General features: G+C 39.6%; 1 protein-coding gene across 1 annotated transcript in view; it reads left to right on the top strand.

The window, feature by feature from the left end:
• The first annotated feature begins 1,060 nt into the window (after positions 1-1,060).
• The window catches only part of LOC132661755 (fatty acid desaturase 2-like protein FADS2B), a 38,236-nt gene continuing 22,337 nt past the window's right edge, over positions 1,061-16,959 (top strand). The window contains exons 1-4 of the mRNA XM_078434069.2: positions 1,061-1,618; positions 10,557-10,667; positions 13,571-13,768; positions 15,246-15,347. Of these exons, the coding sequence (XP_078290195.2) occupies positions 1,292-1,618; positions 10,557-10,667; positions 13,571-13,768; positions 15,246-15,347 (738 nt within the window). The 5' untranslated portion in view covers positions 1,061-1,291. The remainder of the gene's footprint in view (positions 1,619-10,556; positions 10,668-13,570; positions 13,769-15,245; positions 15,348-16,959) is intronic.

Genomic DNA, 16,959 nt, shown 5'->3' with positions numbered 1-16,959 from the left:
TAATATGTATATAATATCAATATGTACATAGTTTATCAGCCTTCTTCCTTATTGCTGGTCATTTAGGCCATCTCTGATTTTAACCATTATAAAAAGTACAAGAACAAAACCCTTAGTATATAAATCTGGGGCTGAATTACTGATGATTTACTTAGGACTGATTTCCAAGTATGAAAATGGACATGTTCTATTATTTCATGCTGCTGCTTTTTTTTAAAACTAACACCCTCCCCACAACATCCACTACACTACCCCAAAATCTCTCCTCTGACTCATTTCTAAACCACTGAGTCAAGTTATTGTTATATATGTCTAGACCCTAGGTTTGGAGAATGCAAGGGGGAAAGGTCAGATATCTGGAATCAGGAAGTCTGGATCCATGCACCAATTCACTTGTTACCAAAGTGATTCTGACATATTACCTGAGGCCTTCAGCCCATGTTTCCTCACCTGGAAAACGAGACTGGTTTTCTACCAGGTACTACTAATAGTACCTCCCTCAAAAGACTGATGTGAGGATTAAATCAGATAAAGCAACGGCTTTATCAGATTAAATCAGATGTGACAACGGCTTCGTAAATCATCATGCAATCTGGCAAACATCTGTTGCTATCACCTTTAGATGTGTGACAGATTTAGACGGCTTTCAAAGAATAAAGAGAAAAACTAGTTTCCCACTCATTGCTGTTTTTGATACATTTAAACCTTGCTTTCAAAAAATATTGCTTAAAAAAATGAAAACCCTAGGGAGAAATAACAGCTGTCATACAGAATATCCCCCAAGTCCCCCAAGCATTCGTGTCATCCTGGAGATTTTGATAGCTTTTGTTCACACGTGGAATTAACAAACCTAAATGTCTCTATCCACAGGCACGCCAGAGAGCTGGGGAACCCAACTCCATGGAGTGGCAGTGTAGGACAGCCCTGTGACTTGAGTCTTGCCCAGCGGCCCTGGGGCGGGCCACAACTTTCAGACCAACTGTGATTGGTCCAAGCTCTTTACCAGGGGACATTTAATGATGAAAGAGGATGCTGCTAAGACATCAGCCCGCAGAGAGAAGGAAGGTGACCAAGCCTCTAGCAGGGCAGAGAAAATCAGGACAGACAGAGAAGTGTGGGGCTGGGGATGAGCTCACTGTCAGGATGGTGAAGAGATAACTAGGTTAAAAAGTTTTCTGTGCAGGCATCACACTGCAGTAGAAGAAGAAGGAAGGAAAAGTGTCATTTTATGGTCTAATCAGAGGCAAATATTAGGAATTTCAGGAGCCAACCCGGAAATCAGAGGGGTACAATGACGACAAAGCTTGAAGACAAGCATGCAGGTAATGGGGACCTTGTAGGAGAGGGTCAGCCATACCTGGGTGAGAAGTATCAAGCGAATGGGAAACCAGTAGCAAATGGGAGAGGTGAGATCTCTGTAAAGCAGGAGGCAAATGGAAAGTGTGGCGTGCCCAGAAAAAGTCTAAACATGTACAGCTGGCAAGAGATCCAGAAACACAATCAGAAGGCTGATCAGTGGCTGGTGATCAATCGCAAGGTCTACGATGTTACTGGCTGGGCCAACAAGCATCCAGGGGGGAGCCGAGTCCTCAACCACTATGCTGGGGAAGATGCCACGGTAAGGAACTCAAAGCTCTGCCTTCTCCCTTCCAACTGGTGGGTGGCTGGGACTTGGCTCTCTTTCCCAAAGCATTTGAGTACGTGCTCAAACTCCACAATTGCTCATCTCCTCCCAAACCAATTTTTCAGGATTCCTATCCAGCAAGAACCTGAAACCAAATAAGCCTCAAGGACTAGCTCATTTTGGGATGGGCTCAGATGCTGACAGTGGATACTGTTTGTGTATTTTGGATCTTGTTTTCTCTTGGTGTTGTGTTTTGAATTGGAGTCACTGTTTCCTTCCTGGTTTAGTATAGTTGACACAACATTTCATTAGTTCAAGTGTACAATATAGTGATTCAACAACTCTATACACTAGGCTATGCTCACCACAAGTGTGGCTACCATCTGTCACTGTCTTTTAAGAAGAAAGTTACAAATGCATGAGTAAAATTTGGGAAAAATCACGTCTGTGCCCATCTAGAAATTTCTCAGACTCTTATAAATGGGGTGTGTAAAAGGAAGACAGCAATTCACATGATAGGCATCAAAATGTTAATAACAATAACACAAACCTACAATTATGGATAGTGCTTTTCTAACCCAAGTCACAGGATCAGCTCAGATGATGTGTTGGCAAAGATGCAGGCCTTCAACCACCTTGGAAATAACTGATAAACTCACTCAGCTTGAGACAGCTGAGCTGATGAATCTTTAATTTTCTGATGATGTTTATCTCTAAGAAGTTAGGGAAAAAAAACATGATTCCACATCCAACAAGGTGGAATTAATTAATAAAATAAAACCATCAGGACTTTAGGATAAAATACCCATGCCACCTTGGGATTCATATCTTAAGAATGAAAATCCTGAGCGTGGCCAGCCATGTACCCTAGACTTTATGTCAGTAAATCCAAAAATGTTTGCAGAAAAGATTCTTGCAAAGGAAGATGGTTCAAGAAGGATGGGAGGCTCCAGAGGAGTTCTGACAAATGTAATACCCCATAGCTACTCAGAATTCAGGGAGCCTAAGCTTGGCAACTGGATATATGAATGTGGGAAAGTTGTTGAAATGCTCACAGCCTCTGCTTCATCATTTGTAAAATGGAAATGACCTTACCAATCTAACTGGTTTATGGTAAATGGGACTAATGCTTGTAAAGTGTTTAGCACAATGCCAAACACTTAATAAAGTTTCATTAAATTCTAACTATTATGATTTATCTCACTGGCATCCATAGCCTCAGAGGTGTGATTATTATTTCCTGCTTACCACCAGCTTAGAAATCTTGATTATATTTGGTGTCATCTGATTGGGAACAGAGGAGCCCATGGTGGAGAAGCATCATTCTCTCTAGTGAAGGAGGCCAGGACATAAAGGACCTACAATCAGAGACTTACTCTACAACCTAAGAGGTGTTTGCAGTTTGTGCCCTGAAAGGCAACTGTGGACTAAAGAAAGTATTATCTCTGTGAGCTGACCCTCAACGCATGGCTGCACTGGCCCAGACGAGAGAACCATTCTTTTATTTACATGGAAACTCTCCTCCAAGCTTCCACCCTCCTGATAAAAGGGTAATAATGATAGTCCTTCCCACAAGATCATTAATTTACTCATTCATTTAGTCATCCATTCTAAAACCCTTGTTAAAGGCCGAGCATAATGATTAAGAGTACAGGGTTGGGAATGAAAAAGGCCTGGCTTGTATCTGAGCTCAACTACTTACTAAGAATGTCTTGAGGAGGTTGCTGAAGCTCTTGGAGCCCTGGGTCTTTTATCTAGAAAGTGGGAATAACAACACTTTCATCTTAGCCTTGTGAAAGTCAGTAGTACTTATGGTGTTTGGCACAGATTAGATACTGAAAAAATGGCAATGCTTTTGTTTTATTATTGCTTAGTTCTTCTGAGATGGGTTCTAGTTTTCTCCAAAGAAAAGATTCCATAAAACAAAATCAGTATATCTACTCCTGTTATTTCCCATCTGAGTTGTCTGATTTTTTTCAAACTATACGATTTAAAACTAATGGCACAGTGCTAATTATCACAGACTAGGCCCAGTCTTCTAATCTGATGAGAGTTTGCTGGGGAAAAGCCAGAAACAAACTGTAAATCCAAGAAGAATTGATGATATAGTTATCAATATGATAACATATGATGGGCTGTTTTGCAATTATTAAATGAGGATGACAAAGCATTTGAGGACAAGACATGCAAATGAAATAATATTTGGCCACAAGTTTCATGTAAGGCAACAGTATGTTCCAGGACCATGAAAGGAATAAATGCAATCTTGTGATGCATGTACATGAGCAGCATGTCCAGGACAAAGATAGCAAGTTAAGTATCTTGTGTGCTGGTCAACCCACTTCTTATCTCCGGACACCACACTCTAAGTAGGACACTGAGAAACTTGAGTTCTTTCTCGTGAGGATCAAAGGACAATACGAGACGGAAATGATGAAAAAAACTTAGAGGAAATATAGAAAAGTCCATCTAGCTATTTGGAGGACTACCATGTGGAAGACAGGAGAGTTGTGTGCAATTCCAAAAGGATGGCATGGAGCCAATGGAGGTGAGGCTAGGGCAGAAGAAGAGAGGATGTGCACAGAGGTGGAGTGAAAATAGGATTCACGTCAGGAGTAAACACCCAGGCAAAATGGGCATCTCAGCTTAGCCGCTTTCTTTTTAGGACAATATTGGCATGTAGTAAGTGCTCAGTTAGTGTCAATGACTCTCATAGCATGAGGAGGAGAGGACGAAGGGAGAGGAGGGGTAGAGAAAGAGAAAGGGGAAGGAGAGGAAGGGAGTTGAAGTCTGAGCCATGTCTTCCCCTTCTTCCTCTTTTTCCACTACACATAATGACACTTCTCTGGTCAGCATCCCTCCTCACCCCCAATCAGCACAACAAAACCAACCAGGATTTCTAAGTATTAATGAAGGAAAGTAATAATAAGTAATAATAGTTGTATCTTCTCTAGGTTGTCAACATTTCTTAAATTATCTGGTTCTCACTGGAACAATGATTCAAGTAGAAAATAGGTGGAGAAGTAGACAGAGAGAGGGGTACTGAGGTGCTAATAGGGGGAGATGGATCATAAGGACATGCTTTCTTTCAGAAAGGCCAATCTGGCAGCCAAGTGAAAGCTGTACTGAAGAAGAGTAGCCAAAATTGGAGGAAGCCCAGGGAATATGTTGAAGATCTGAACAAGGCATTGACCACAGGAATGGAAAAGAGGGGGTGGCTGCAAAGGATGTCTAAGAGACATAATTTATAAAATGTGATGAGTGACTGGTTGAGCAATTGTTGAGAAACAGTCTGTCTGCCTTGTGCATATGTGACATAGTGAACTAGGTGACTATATCCATGACAGAATAGGGAAGCCAGGAGGATGAGCAGGTTTGGGAGGGAGAGCAGAGAGAGAGAGAGAACTGGGGCTGGAGCTCAGCAGAAAGTATCACTGAAAAAAATCTCAGTATAGGGAAGAGCTTTCAAATAATGAAAGTTCTCAAACAATGAAATGAGTTGCAGTGGAAAAATAACCCTTTGCTTATTCCTGTGGGTGAAGGGGAATCTGGGTGACTTTAAGTGAACATTTTCCATTCCGAAAAGGCTTTCTCCCAGATAAAGGGCAAAGACGGCGTTTTCCTTACAAACTGACCTATTCATAATTCATGTACTACCCAAAATATGAGGGGACTTGTTCTAGCCTTTGCCTTGGAGCACATGAGACCGAGACGGGTAAGCATAAGAGAAATTACTCAAAGATGTGGTAATGCATATGTGGTTGGGTGTTGACTACTCTGGTGAGCTTTTGTGAGGTGAGTAAATCAAAATCCATGATCTAGTTATCATGTTTTGTAACTCTGTGTGTGTGTGGGGGGGGGGGGGGGATGTGGGTGTGGGTGTGTGGGTGGGTGTGGGTGTGTATAAACATTCGCCATTGGTGTTTTATTTCCTGAATTTGGGAAATTTCAACCCACCCCAGACGAACTAAATATAATATAAAAATGCAATCATTTATTGATTTATTTATTTGGTCTGATTTCCAAAGTCTAAGCTCTTAGCCACTAGGCTAGATCCTCAATAAGTTTTAACAGTGACTGAATAAATTAATGGAAGAATTAATAAACCCACTGGGCAGAGTGGGTGCCATTATTATCCATATTTAGAAAAAAACCGAGGTTTGAGAAATAAAGTAATTTGCCCAATATAAACCAGCTTACTCCTACTGCACTGTGCCTTAATGTGAACAGGAAAGGCACACTCCTTGGGTGGTTGTAGCACAAGATTTTCCAAATGGAATGATTGCTGGATTTTAGACCATACACACCCTCCTGGTTGGGTGCCTTTGTGAAGGGCATAACCTCTCAACAGTACTTAAGTTGTAAAGGCAGGCTTTTGTAAAGGCAGGGAAAGTCAGAAGGACTTTCCATATTTTTCTCTTCCTGTAGGGATCATAGTTCTACAATAAAGCACATCTCCCCATCTCCCATTCAATAACAGCAGAAAGTTAGCAGGATTTCTAAGCTATTTGTAAAAGCAAAATAGTCACATCTTTCCTGTGTTGATATTGTTTTGGAAATAATCAGTTTTGGATGAGTGTTGGTACAAATTTATGAATAGATTGAGGAGCAGGATTATGGTTGAGAAGGTAATCAATCAAAAGACTGCCAGATGAAATGGGAGATGCTGGGTAGGGAAGAGAGGCTGGTTGTTAAGACCTATGTCCTCTGTACTCAACACATTTGAATGCTTCCAGCTTTTTCCTTGTTAGAGAAATCCTATACTCATCTCTTCATTCTTCCTTTCCTGTATTCATCAGGCATTCACTGATAATGTGCCATATTCCAGGCAGAGTGAGACAGTAGGCATAATTTAATCAATAACACATGGCCTTAGTCTTCAAAAACTCTTAAATACCTAGGAACAAATTTATCCAAGAAGGTTAAAGACCCACATACTAGAAAATATGAGACATAAATGAGAGAAACTGAGGAAGATATAAATAAATGGAAAGATATTCTATGCTTATGGATTGGAAGAATTAATATTGTTAAAATGTCCATACTACCCTAAACAATCTACAGGTTCAATGCAATCCTTGTCAGAATTCCAATGGTAGGGGCACCTGGGTGGCTCAGTCGTTTGAGCATCCAACTTTGGCTCAGGTCATGATCTCGCGGTCCGTGAGTTCGAGCCCCGCGTCGGGCTCTGTGCTGACAGCTTGGAGCCTGGAGTCTGCTTCAGATTCTGTGTCTCCCTCTCTCTCTCACCCTCCCCCATTCATGCTCTGTCTCTCTCTGTCTCAAAAATAAATAAACATTTAAAAAAAAAGAATTCAAATGGTATTTTTCATAGAAATAGAATAAACAATCCTAAAATGTGTACAGAACCATAAAAGACCCCAAACAGCCAAAGCAACAATTAGCAATCTTGAGAAAGAACAAACCTGGATTTCAGTACATGATACAAAGCTACAGATGAATGGATAAAGAAAATGTGATACCTATGCACGCACGTGCACACACACACACACACACACACACATACACACACACAAACACATAAAAAAGAATGAAGTCTTGCCATTGGCCCCAACATGGATGGACCCATAAAGCATTATGCTAAGTGAAATATGTTAGACAGAGAAAGACAAATGCCATATGATATTATTTATATGTGGAACCTAAAAAAGAAAACAAAAAACCAAGCTCATAGATACAGAAAATAGATTGGTGGCTACCAGAGGCAGGAGGTTTCTCCTGTGAAGAAGCTCAAAAGTGCAAGCTTCCAGTTATACTAAAAAAAATCACGGGGATATAATGTACAGCATGATGACTATAGTTAGTAATACTGTATTGCATATTTGAAAATTGCTGAGAGATTAAATGTTAAAAGTTATCACAAGTGAAAAAAAAATTGGGGATTATGTAAGGTGACAGATGTTAACCAGACTCATTGTGGTGATTATTTTGCAATGCATACGAATATCAAATCATTCTGTTGTACACCTGAAGCCAAGGTAATGTTATATGTCAATTATACTAAATTTTAAAAAGAAACACAAAAAGACCACCTGAGAAGGGGCAAGTACACAGCTTCATTAAAATACAATTTGAAAAGTTATAGAAGCTAGAGGAGCCCAGAGAAATCATAAATAACTTTACTGAGTTAGGAGAGACAATTTGTAATCTGAATCTTGAAGGATGAAAAGGAATTTTTATAGAAAGAAAATGGAGGAAGTCAGTCAAGACAAAGGAAACAGTATGTTCAAAGTTTCAGAACAATAGACAGGCATGGAATATTTATTGAATGGAGAGAGGTCAGGTCTGGTAAACAAGATGGTTCATGAAAGGTAATGGTGAAAGGTGAGCCTGGAGAGGTAGGTTGGAGCCAGAGGCAATGTGAGGGGATTAAAACCTAATGTGGGAAGATATTACTATCCGCCCAGCAGATACATGCTGATTTTAGCATCATCCCAATCTGAAATAATTTCTCTCTTAAGAGGCCTTTCAGAAAAGTAATTATACATGTTATGACTGGAATAAACCTTTATAGCTTCATGGCTGCAAAATCACACAGCCTTTAGTTCAAATCCTAGCTTACTATCTACCTAATTATTGTGGCATTTTGGACAAGACGTTTTCTCCTCTGAGACTTGGTATCTTTATCTTTACAGAAGAAGCAATGGAATCTCATAGATCCAAGGTGATGGTTATGAATTGGCCCATAGAGTCTCTTGTACACAGGATATACACAACAGATGTTAGAACTATCCCCTCTTCCTTTCAGTTTACCCACTCTCCTTCCTTCAGCAGGAATATACTTGCCCAAGAGTGTTGATAACATAGCCTGTTTTTACAAGTCTTTCAAAAAAAAAAAAAAAGGATTTCACGACTTCCACAATATCCAGACTCTATTAGGAAATGCTTTTACATCAAATATCTAAGACTACCCAAACTCCTTTGTTATGCTGCTCATCAGTACAATGAAAAGAGGTCCACATAGCAGGGCAATGCCTACTGTGCTGGAAAATTCTGTTGGTCTTTAGGCTATGTGATTACAGCATTGCCTGCAAATCTTGCTGGGAATCAGAAAAAACGATGAACCCAGAAGAACATTATCGTCAGCATACTGTTCCAGGACTCTGTATGACTGCTCAGAGTAAAACAAAATTTCAATGGCTTACCTTTCTTCTACACTCTTAACTTGATCCATGAGAATGTTTTCCATCCTAATCTGCTTTTAAACAAGTAGAATATGATTTGCCACTATGGATCATTCTGAAATACTTTAATTCCTTTCTTAATCACAGAAAGGCTCTCTTCCTGGTTTGGGAAACTAAGTTTTAGACCCACAGAATGTGATAGTTAAGAAAAACTTTTGAAATTATATAGTGCAGAATTTCCCAGGGTGGGTCAGAGGAAGTATGCAGAAACAGAATGAGCAGTAGAGACTGGACTGGTTCTAGCAAATGCAAAATCCTTTTTCCATCATTGACTCTAGAGACCCTTAGGAGAAGTAAGTCTAAAGAGTTGATACTGCACCCTTTCAATTAATGTTATTCATTATATAAACACCTTCTTATAAAGTAGGCTTCTATGTAGTTCTTAGATGTATCCAAGGTTGCTTTACACTTTGAAGATGGAAGGTTCATTATATTCACTAAAACAATTTAGAGTTCATACCACATTAGGCTTTGGAGTATAGGAAGAAAATCTCTGAGTTGTTATATTGAAGAGAATGTAGGTAGTAAGTTATTAGCACTTGAAGTATATATACAAGAAAGATGGCTAATATGTTGATTTGCTTAATCCCTACAATCACTTTATGAATTGGTTGGCTATTACCATCACCCTTATGTTAGAGAAAACAGAAGCACAGACAAGTTCAAGAAACTTGTCCACAATTACACAGCTAGTAAGTAGAAACCAGAATTTAGGTACAGAAAGACCACTCCAGGGTCCACTGTCTTAGTACTATGGAACAACAGCACTTTAGAGTCATGTGTGTGGCTTCCACGTATTCAAGTTATGATCTTAGTTATATTTACTCATTTTTGATCACTCCTGTTCTCAAAGCTGCAATAGCAGAAAGTCTAATATCTACCTCTTGGAGAATTCTCCTTCCCCAAAATCTGTTTTATTCTTTGGGAAGGAAGAGAATATCTCTAACTTTCAAATACAAGCAGGATATAGGGACCACCACTGTTTGTCATAGCCTGTTTGAGGTCCTACTTAACATGGACCTGAGATGGGGAAAAGCAGTTGGTCACCTCTATGTGCCTGGCTGTCACAACCCTTGCAGAGATTGGCCTAGCACTTTTTAGAAAGAATGATGAGACCCCTCCAGTGAAAAACTTGTGAAGAGCGTGTACTTTAGACAGCTCAGACCTCAAGGGCTGTGCTCCCTTTCTCTCCTGTGCATTAGTCCTACACTATCAATGTCAACTTTAACCAGTTTTTTTTTAAAAAAACTTAATTCAAATGTTTCATTCCTCTTGGCTTTGGCCAGGAACCAAGAGGGATATTTGATGGGAGATGTGCTTTTCACAGCTAGTCATGGTTGCTGCGTGCTTCTATGTGAGCAACTTTTACCACCCTGATGTTGGGCTTTGAAGATTCATCATGGCTCGCTAACTCAAGCAAACTAATTCTTCTGGTGCTCAGTAAAGTAAACAGTGATCTCTTCCAAAGCTCAGGAATATCCTGGCTGTGTTGGGCTTGCCTAATGAAGCAGTGCCTCAGGTAGGTGGATCTCCAGCATGAAGCTTTCATAGAGTATCTCCAAGGGTAATTTTGATTGTTCAACTTGAAGCATCAACCTGGGGTTAGAAGAAATCCTCTGTAATAGAGTCTGCTGATTCCCAAGATGGGCACAGGATGAGGCAAGGAAGGGGACTATTCTGTAGATAAGCGTGTGTGTAAGCCTCTATCAATTCTCTGTGATTTACAGGATGTCTTCAGAGCCATGCACCTGGACCTTGACATTGTAAAATTGTACCTTAAGCCACTGCTCATTGGAGAGCTTGCCCCAGAAGAGCCCAGCCAGGAGAGAAACAAAAGTGTGAGTGGGGTCTCAGGACCCTTGAACATATGGAGGGATGGGGACAAAGGCCAGTTTAGCGATTCCTGACATATCCAAGAATTGATCCTTTTTTGTGAGAAACTGACCATTATGCCTAGGTGATCCTGTAATAGCATAAATGAGTAGTTTCTACATATTACAAAACAATGTCATCCTCCTTAGACATTCAGAACTCTTAAACCTCTGTGTAAGAAAGGAATGAATTGTTTGGTCCTACAGTACCCCAGAAGTTCTGTGTCTCTAAGTACCTCCTTTATGTCAGGCAACTACCAGATACAACTTTTGTCCAGTGACTGCTTACAATTGCTTGATGTCTGTGCCTATATTCACTGCTAAAGTAAGTTTGATGAAAGCAGTAGATATGTATGTATATTTTGCTTATCTCTGTGTCCTCAAGAACCCACCTGCACAGGATCAGACATGTAGTAGGGACTCCATAAATAGCTACCAAATGAAAGTTGTGAATATATCCTAACAGCAGCCCTTTTTACATTTGGTGAAATTATAGTCCAGGGAAAATAATTTACTTTCTGAAAGCCCCATAGTTGGTGTATCAAGGAACCAGGATTCCAAGTCACTTCTTTCTGACCCCAAGGAAGGGTGCCACTCTTTCTTTCTCTACTACTTTGGCCACCTGAAATACCATCTTCCAAAGGACAGGGTCTTTATAAGATTAGACATTCACTAGGATGATTTTACATAAGGCTTAAAAGGATTTTGACTAATATTGAGCATTTCATTTTTTTTTTTTTTGCAATCTGTTTTGTTAAAGCTGCTTACATTCTGTTTAATTCTTCTGAAATAATTTGTACCCAATATTGACCCATATATCACTGTGAGGAGAATAGAATTAGCATTATACTTCTGCTTCAGGAAATGAGGAAACAAACTCACTGAGGAACAGGCAGATTCTGAAGACGCATAACTCATTTTGTGTAGACCTCAGACAAACGCTTAGGCTCACCCCTCAGGCCCACATGCATCCCACACAGCTGTGTGTCAGGAAACCCAGCCCTGTATTTGGCAGCGAGGGCTCTGAGGCTGCACAGCTTAGATTCACAGCCCAACTCTGCCACAGGTTGTATGGGTTCAGGCCACTTCCCAAACCTCTCCATGGCTCAATTTCTCTCTCTGTAAAAGAGCGACGACAGTTGCACCAACTTCCTAGAAGATATTGGGGAATTATGGAAAGAGTTAAAAGTGCTTCAAGTGCTTAGAACAGTGTCTGGAATGTAGTAAATGCTCAATAAATTTTAGATACTATCATCATTAACTCACTTGTGGCACCAGCAATTGACAAACCTCCAGATATGTCCCCATCATTTAGGGCAGGAGACTCTAGGGTAAACAAAAGAAATTGATGCAAAGCTTAATTGTTTCTGCTAAAATTTTCTTGAAGGAAAAGAAAATCCACTAATGGTTGATAACTATAAGACAACCATTCATTATCTAAAAGAGTATTGGTTTCTGGGGGGTAAAGGTCTGCCAAAATTTTTCTTTAGTGCATCTATGTAGATACTATGTATGTGTGCAAAATAATACATATATACTCAGATATATGTCTATAGACAATTAATATGAGCACAACACTTGTGTCAGAAAGCATAAGTTGAATTCCTGCCTCTATCACCTACTTGCTGATGATTTCAGACCAGTGCTCATCTGGGCTTGCTGACCCCATACTCTGTACACTAGATGAGTTGGAAAATATGACCAGGTTGGCAAGCACTCTAGAGATGCCTCTTAAAGTTATCCATGGTCACCAAAATTCCAAAGCTGATGGAGGCTTGAGAGATGAACCCAGGAAACAGATCTTTTAAAAGTTGAATCAGTGAATTTTTTTTTTGCTTCTAGAATTATGTTCATAGAATTTGCTTCTAGAATTATGTTCATATATATATAAATTCTCTCCTTTCATGTATCTGAACAATCTTGCTCTCTTTCTTATGCTCTGGTCATTATGTCACCTGTCCTGGTTTCAAACCCATTCATTAGTCATTAAGCAAAGAGATATTTCTTTCCAGCCCTTTCACTGACTCTACAGTCTGACTGGCAAGCTTATAAACCAATACTAGCCTTGCTCATGCACCCACATGCACATATGCATGTTACATAAACACAGAACCAGGAAACCCCCACCCCCCACAACACATATCAGCACACACACACTAATGCCACCAGAGATCCTGCCCTGTTTATAGGGGTCCATCAATCAGCTCACAAGAAATTCATCCTTTGAGCTAATCCAAGTGAACAGCGTTTTTTTGTCCATTTTTATTTTATTTTTTTAAACATAATTTATTGTCAAGTTGGCTTCCATACAACACCCAGTGCTCATCCCAACAAGTGCCCTCCTCAATGCCCCTGCATTTTTCTGTGTTCATCATTTTAATGAAAGGGTCCTTTGCACATACTGAACTGCTGATGATGTAGAAAATTCTGTGTAAACTGTACCACTAACTACAGTGACACAGATCCATATAGACAACACAGTTCTCCAAAGCATTATTGGAGATCAATCAATCAATACCTGAAGCAATACTGATGGTTTGAAAGGCAACAGTTAGACACAATAACCATCTTCACAGGCCCCCTGCCAAAAAAAAAACCCACAAATTCTGAGCTCCAAAATAGTTTGAGGACAGTTTACAAACTACTACTCCTCTTTCTATTCTCCAGGGGAAAAAAATGTTATCATAACTTTTCAAAAAAGTTTTGTTTGTTCATAGTTTTATGTTTTTAATTTTGCCCAATTAAATTTATTAATATAATTAAATTTGTATTCATAAAATTAAGGTACTAATAAGGTAATATAATGGATTATTGTGCTCATTTGTGTTCCCTGAGGGAACTAATTCCTTCCTTGAACATTTATTTCTCAGTCCCAGTTGGTGGAAGATTTCCGAGAATTGCGGAGAACATTAGAGGCCATGAACATGTTCAAGGCCAACCCAGCATTCTTCTTCCTTCACTTCGTCCAGGTCTTGATTTTAGAAACTCTGGCTTGGCTAATAGTGTGGCATTTTGGCAGTGGCTGGGCTGTGACAATATTCATCTCCTGCCTTCTCACAATTTCCCAGGTAAGCACATACCCTAAAACCAAGCAGTGGCTTTAGGGGACGATTCAGAATTGTTTCCTTCTCCCTTTAGACCTGCACCAGCTGCTGTCTGACACCTCCTAGCAAGCTGCTCATCAGTGTCTGACACCAGCAAGTTGCCACACCTTGCCAGACCCCAGTCTCTTGTCTGTAAAATAAGGATAATTTTTATGGAAATGTTATCTACTAACCAAGTTAATGTGAAAACACCTAGCACAGTGACTGACACATAGGAAGTATTTAATTTATGACAGATGCTAGTCTTTGCCCAATTGTACCCATACCAGTTCAGTAACGGAAGTCATTTCCCAGCCATGTAACACTCACCTTTATCTTTTATCCATCTTTCAATCAACAAACAGAGAGAGAGAGTCAAACCAAGAAACAAACTCTTAACTATAAAGAATGAACTGATGGCTACCAGAGGGGAGGGGGCAGGGGGATGGGTGAAATACGTGAGTGCACAAGGAGTGCACTTGTCATGATGAGCACCAGGGGTTGTATGGAGATGTTGAATCACTATATTGTACACCTGAAGCTAATATTACATTGCATGTTAGCTAACTATAAATTAAAAAACACTTAAAAAAAAGAATGTGTGGATTCCACCATAAATGCCAATCAACTACTGGGACATAGCAGAACATCTGATCAATCTTTGTTGAATGATGTGTGAATCTCTAAACATGGCTTTCTGTGAGTGCAACACTGCATTGCGGACATGAAGGAAAATGCACCTGGTTCCTGCTCTTGGGTAAAGAGTCTTTCAGTGGGAGAGATTCACGTTCAAACTTGTAAACATACAACATGACAGAATGACATTAATGCCAAGGACAGGAACAAACGTGCTGTTGAAGCAGAAAGAGGCATTTAATTCTCATTGGAATAAGTGCAGAAGGTTTTATGGAAAATTAATGTCAATGTTAATTCCAGGATGTATGTTAATTTTTTTTTTTTTTTGTAAAGTCAACTTGCTTTATTCCTTGAAAAGCAACTCTTTTGGAAACTGGAAAGGAAACATTTGTTTGGTACTTAGCATAAGCCAAGCACTTTGTAGGTATTTAAGTTGCCCAACAGTCCATGAGTAAAATGTTATTATCCCTACTTAGCAGGTGAAGAGCTGAGGTTTGGAGCTACTGAGTAATTTGCCAAGATCATTCTTGGCAAGAATGATTTAGAATCCAAATCTTCCTGACTCCAAAGGCCATACCCTTTCTACTCTTCGCTGGAAGATTTTGACAGTGACAAGGAAAATGTTCTATACTGACAGAACCCCATGCACAAAGGCACACTAGTGGGAAAGAACACAATGTGTAAGAAATAGAAAGTGAACTTGGCTTGGAGCCAGATAAGATCCCCCACCATTCTTCTCCTATGGGCTTTGAATCTATGAGTGAGCTCATTTATTAATTTCCTCTTGACTTCTCAACTTCTTTAACAACAATTTCATCTCTTCTAGTGTCAGAGTTCATATCTGCAACATGACTTGGGACACCTTTCCATATTTACGAAGTCCAAATGGAACCACCTGATGCAAAAACTTATGATGAGTCATTGCAAGGTACAGGATGTTCATGGAGCATGATGGGATTCTCATGCTCCTAAGACAATGGTTACCACGTTTGTTTGTGCAGTCATATTAGTAAAAAATGTTTGTGCACAAATAGATTCGCAAATATGCTAACAATGTAGATATTACATACATACTAATATGTAATATGACATTGTAATATATATGCTAAAATTAAGATTTTAATTGTTTATAAGGAAAGGTTTATTTTTATTTAGGAAGTTCCAACAGTTTTTCTTACCTTAAAAAACTCTTTAGCCAATCCTTGGCATCCCATTAAAAAACCACCACACAGGAGGATTGTGCCTTTATAAATGAAGAGGTGCTCTGTAAAATCATGAATGGGAATGTTCTTAGAAGAAGTCTAAACATTTACTGCTGGGAAGCAACAGGAATTCAGCAAGCCTGATTAGTCTTGGAAGGATAAGGCTATGATGAAATAAAGGGAAGGATGCAGAAGAGATAAAAGTGAAGAAAAAGAGAAAGAGTGGACAAGAAAGGTCAGATGGCACTGTTCAAGAGTCAAGGACTGTAAATCCCAGACTGGTGGAAAATGCAGTGGTGATGATGGCAGTTGGTCTTGCCTCCCCCTGCCCAAACTCCAGGAGGGCAGGTGCTTTGTTCTATGAGCCACTGCAGTGCAACACCTAGCAGAGTACCTGGCACATAGTAGGTCTTCAATAGCATTTGTTGAGTGGATGGATGGATAGATGGATGGATGAACCAAGGTAACAGTACAGGACTGCCAAGAGTGGGTTTTAGCTCTGACTTGACAAGGCTTCCTGTGTGATCTTGACTGAGTCATATTCTATCTCTGACTCTCAGTGTTCTCATCTTTAATATTAGGAGTTAAACAGGATGTCTGTTTTTCTATCACATTCTAGGATTTAGTGACTATGTACTCTGGCCCAGATGGGGGAAAATGCCTCTGAGCCTTCCATTAAGCCAAATCTTGCATTCAAGGCAGCTCATTTTAGGAAAAACTCCTAAGCACTGACTCAGAGCCTACTTGTTTTGCCTTAACACAGTGGTTTTATATTGAACTGAAAGATACTTAAAATAAGTCTTATCAACCCTCTTTCCAGTTGGGCAAACTAAGCTTAAGTAGATTAAGTAACACAGAGTTGGATCTGGATTCATATTAGAATTAAGTCTGTTCCTCAAAATGGTTAGAATGATTAAAATTGTCATTTTATGTGATAAGTTTCATTTAACTCGAAAATTTCTATAGGTACACAGTCCTGCCCTCTTTCTACTCATGCTTGATTGACAAAGTGTTTCTGTATCCAGTCAGAAATGTTTACCACAGAATAAAAGCAAAAACAGTGTCTTATGTCCTGGTGAGAATTAAGGTAATTCCTTTTGAGGAAGTCAGAGGAAAAGAAAGACTCATGTGTCTTGGAGGTAATTGACAGTTGACTTGATGCCAGTATAAGTAATATTTCAAGCTCCACCCTTGCTGGTCCTTTTAAAAAAAATCACTGCTTTCCCACTTGTCCAAATTTGTACACAGCTCTCTCTATATAAATTATGTTGCCAGAAACAATTTTGCACTAGTTGAAATGAATATAACCTTGATGACTCATGAATGGAGTAAATAAAT

This window comes from Panthera onca, chromosome D1, assembly GCF_046562875.1.
Source record: "Panthera onca isolate mPanOnc1 chromosome D1, mPanOnc1 haplotype 2, whole genome shotgun sequence".
Lineage (NCBI taxonomy): Eukaryota > Metazoa > Chordata > Mammalia > Carnivora > Felidae > Panthera > Panthera onca.
The sequence above is the reverse complement of the archived record's forward strand: the minus strand, read 5'-3'. Positions and strand labels throughout refer to the sequence as shown.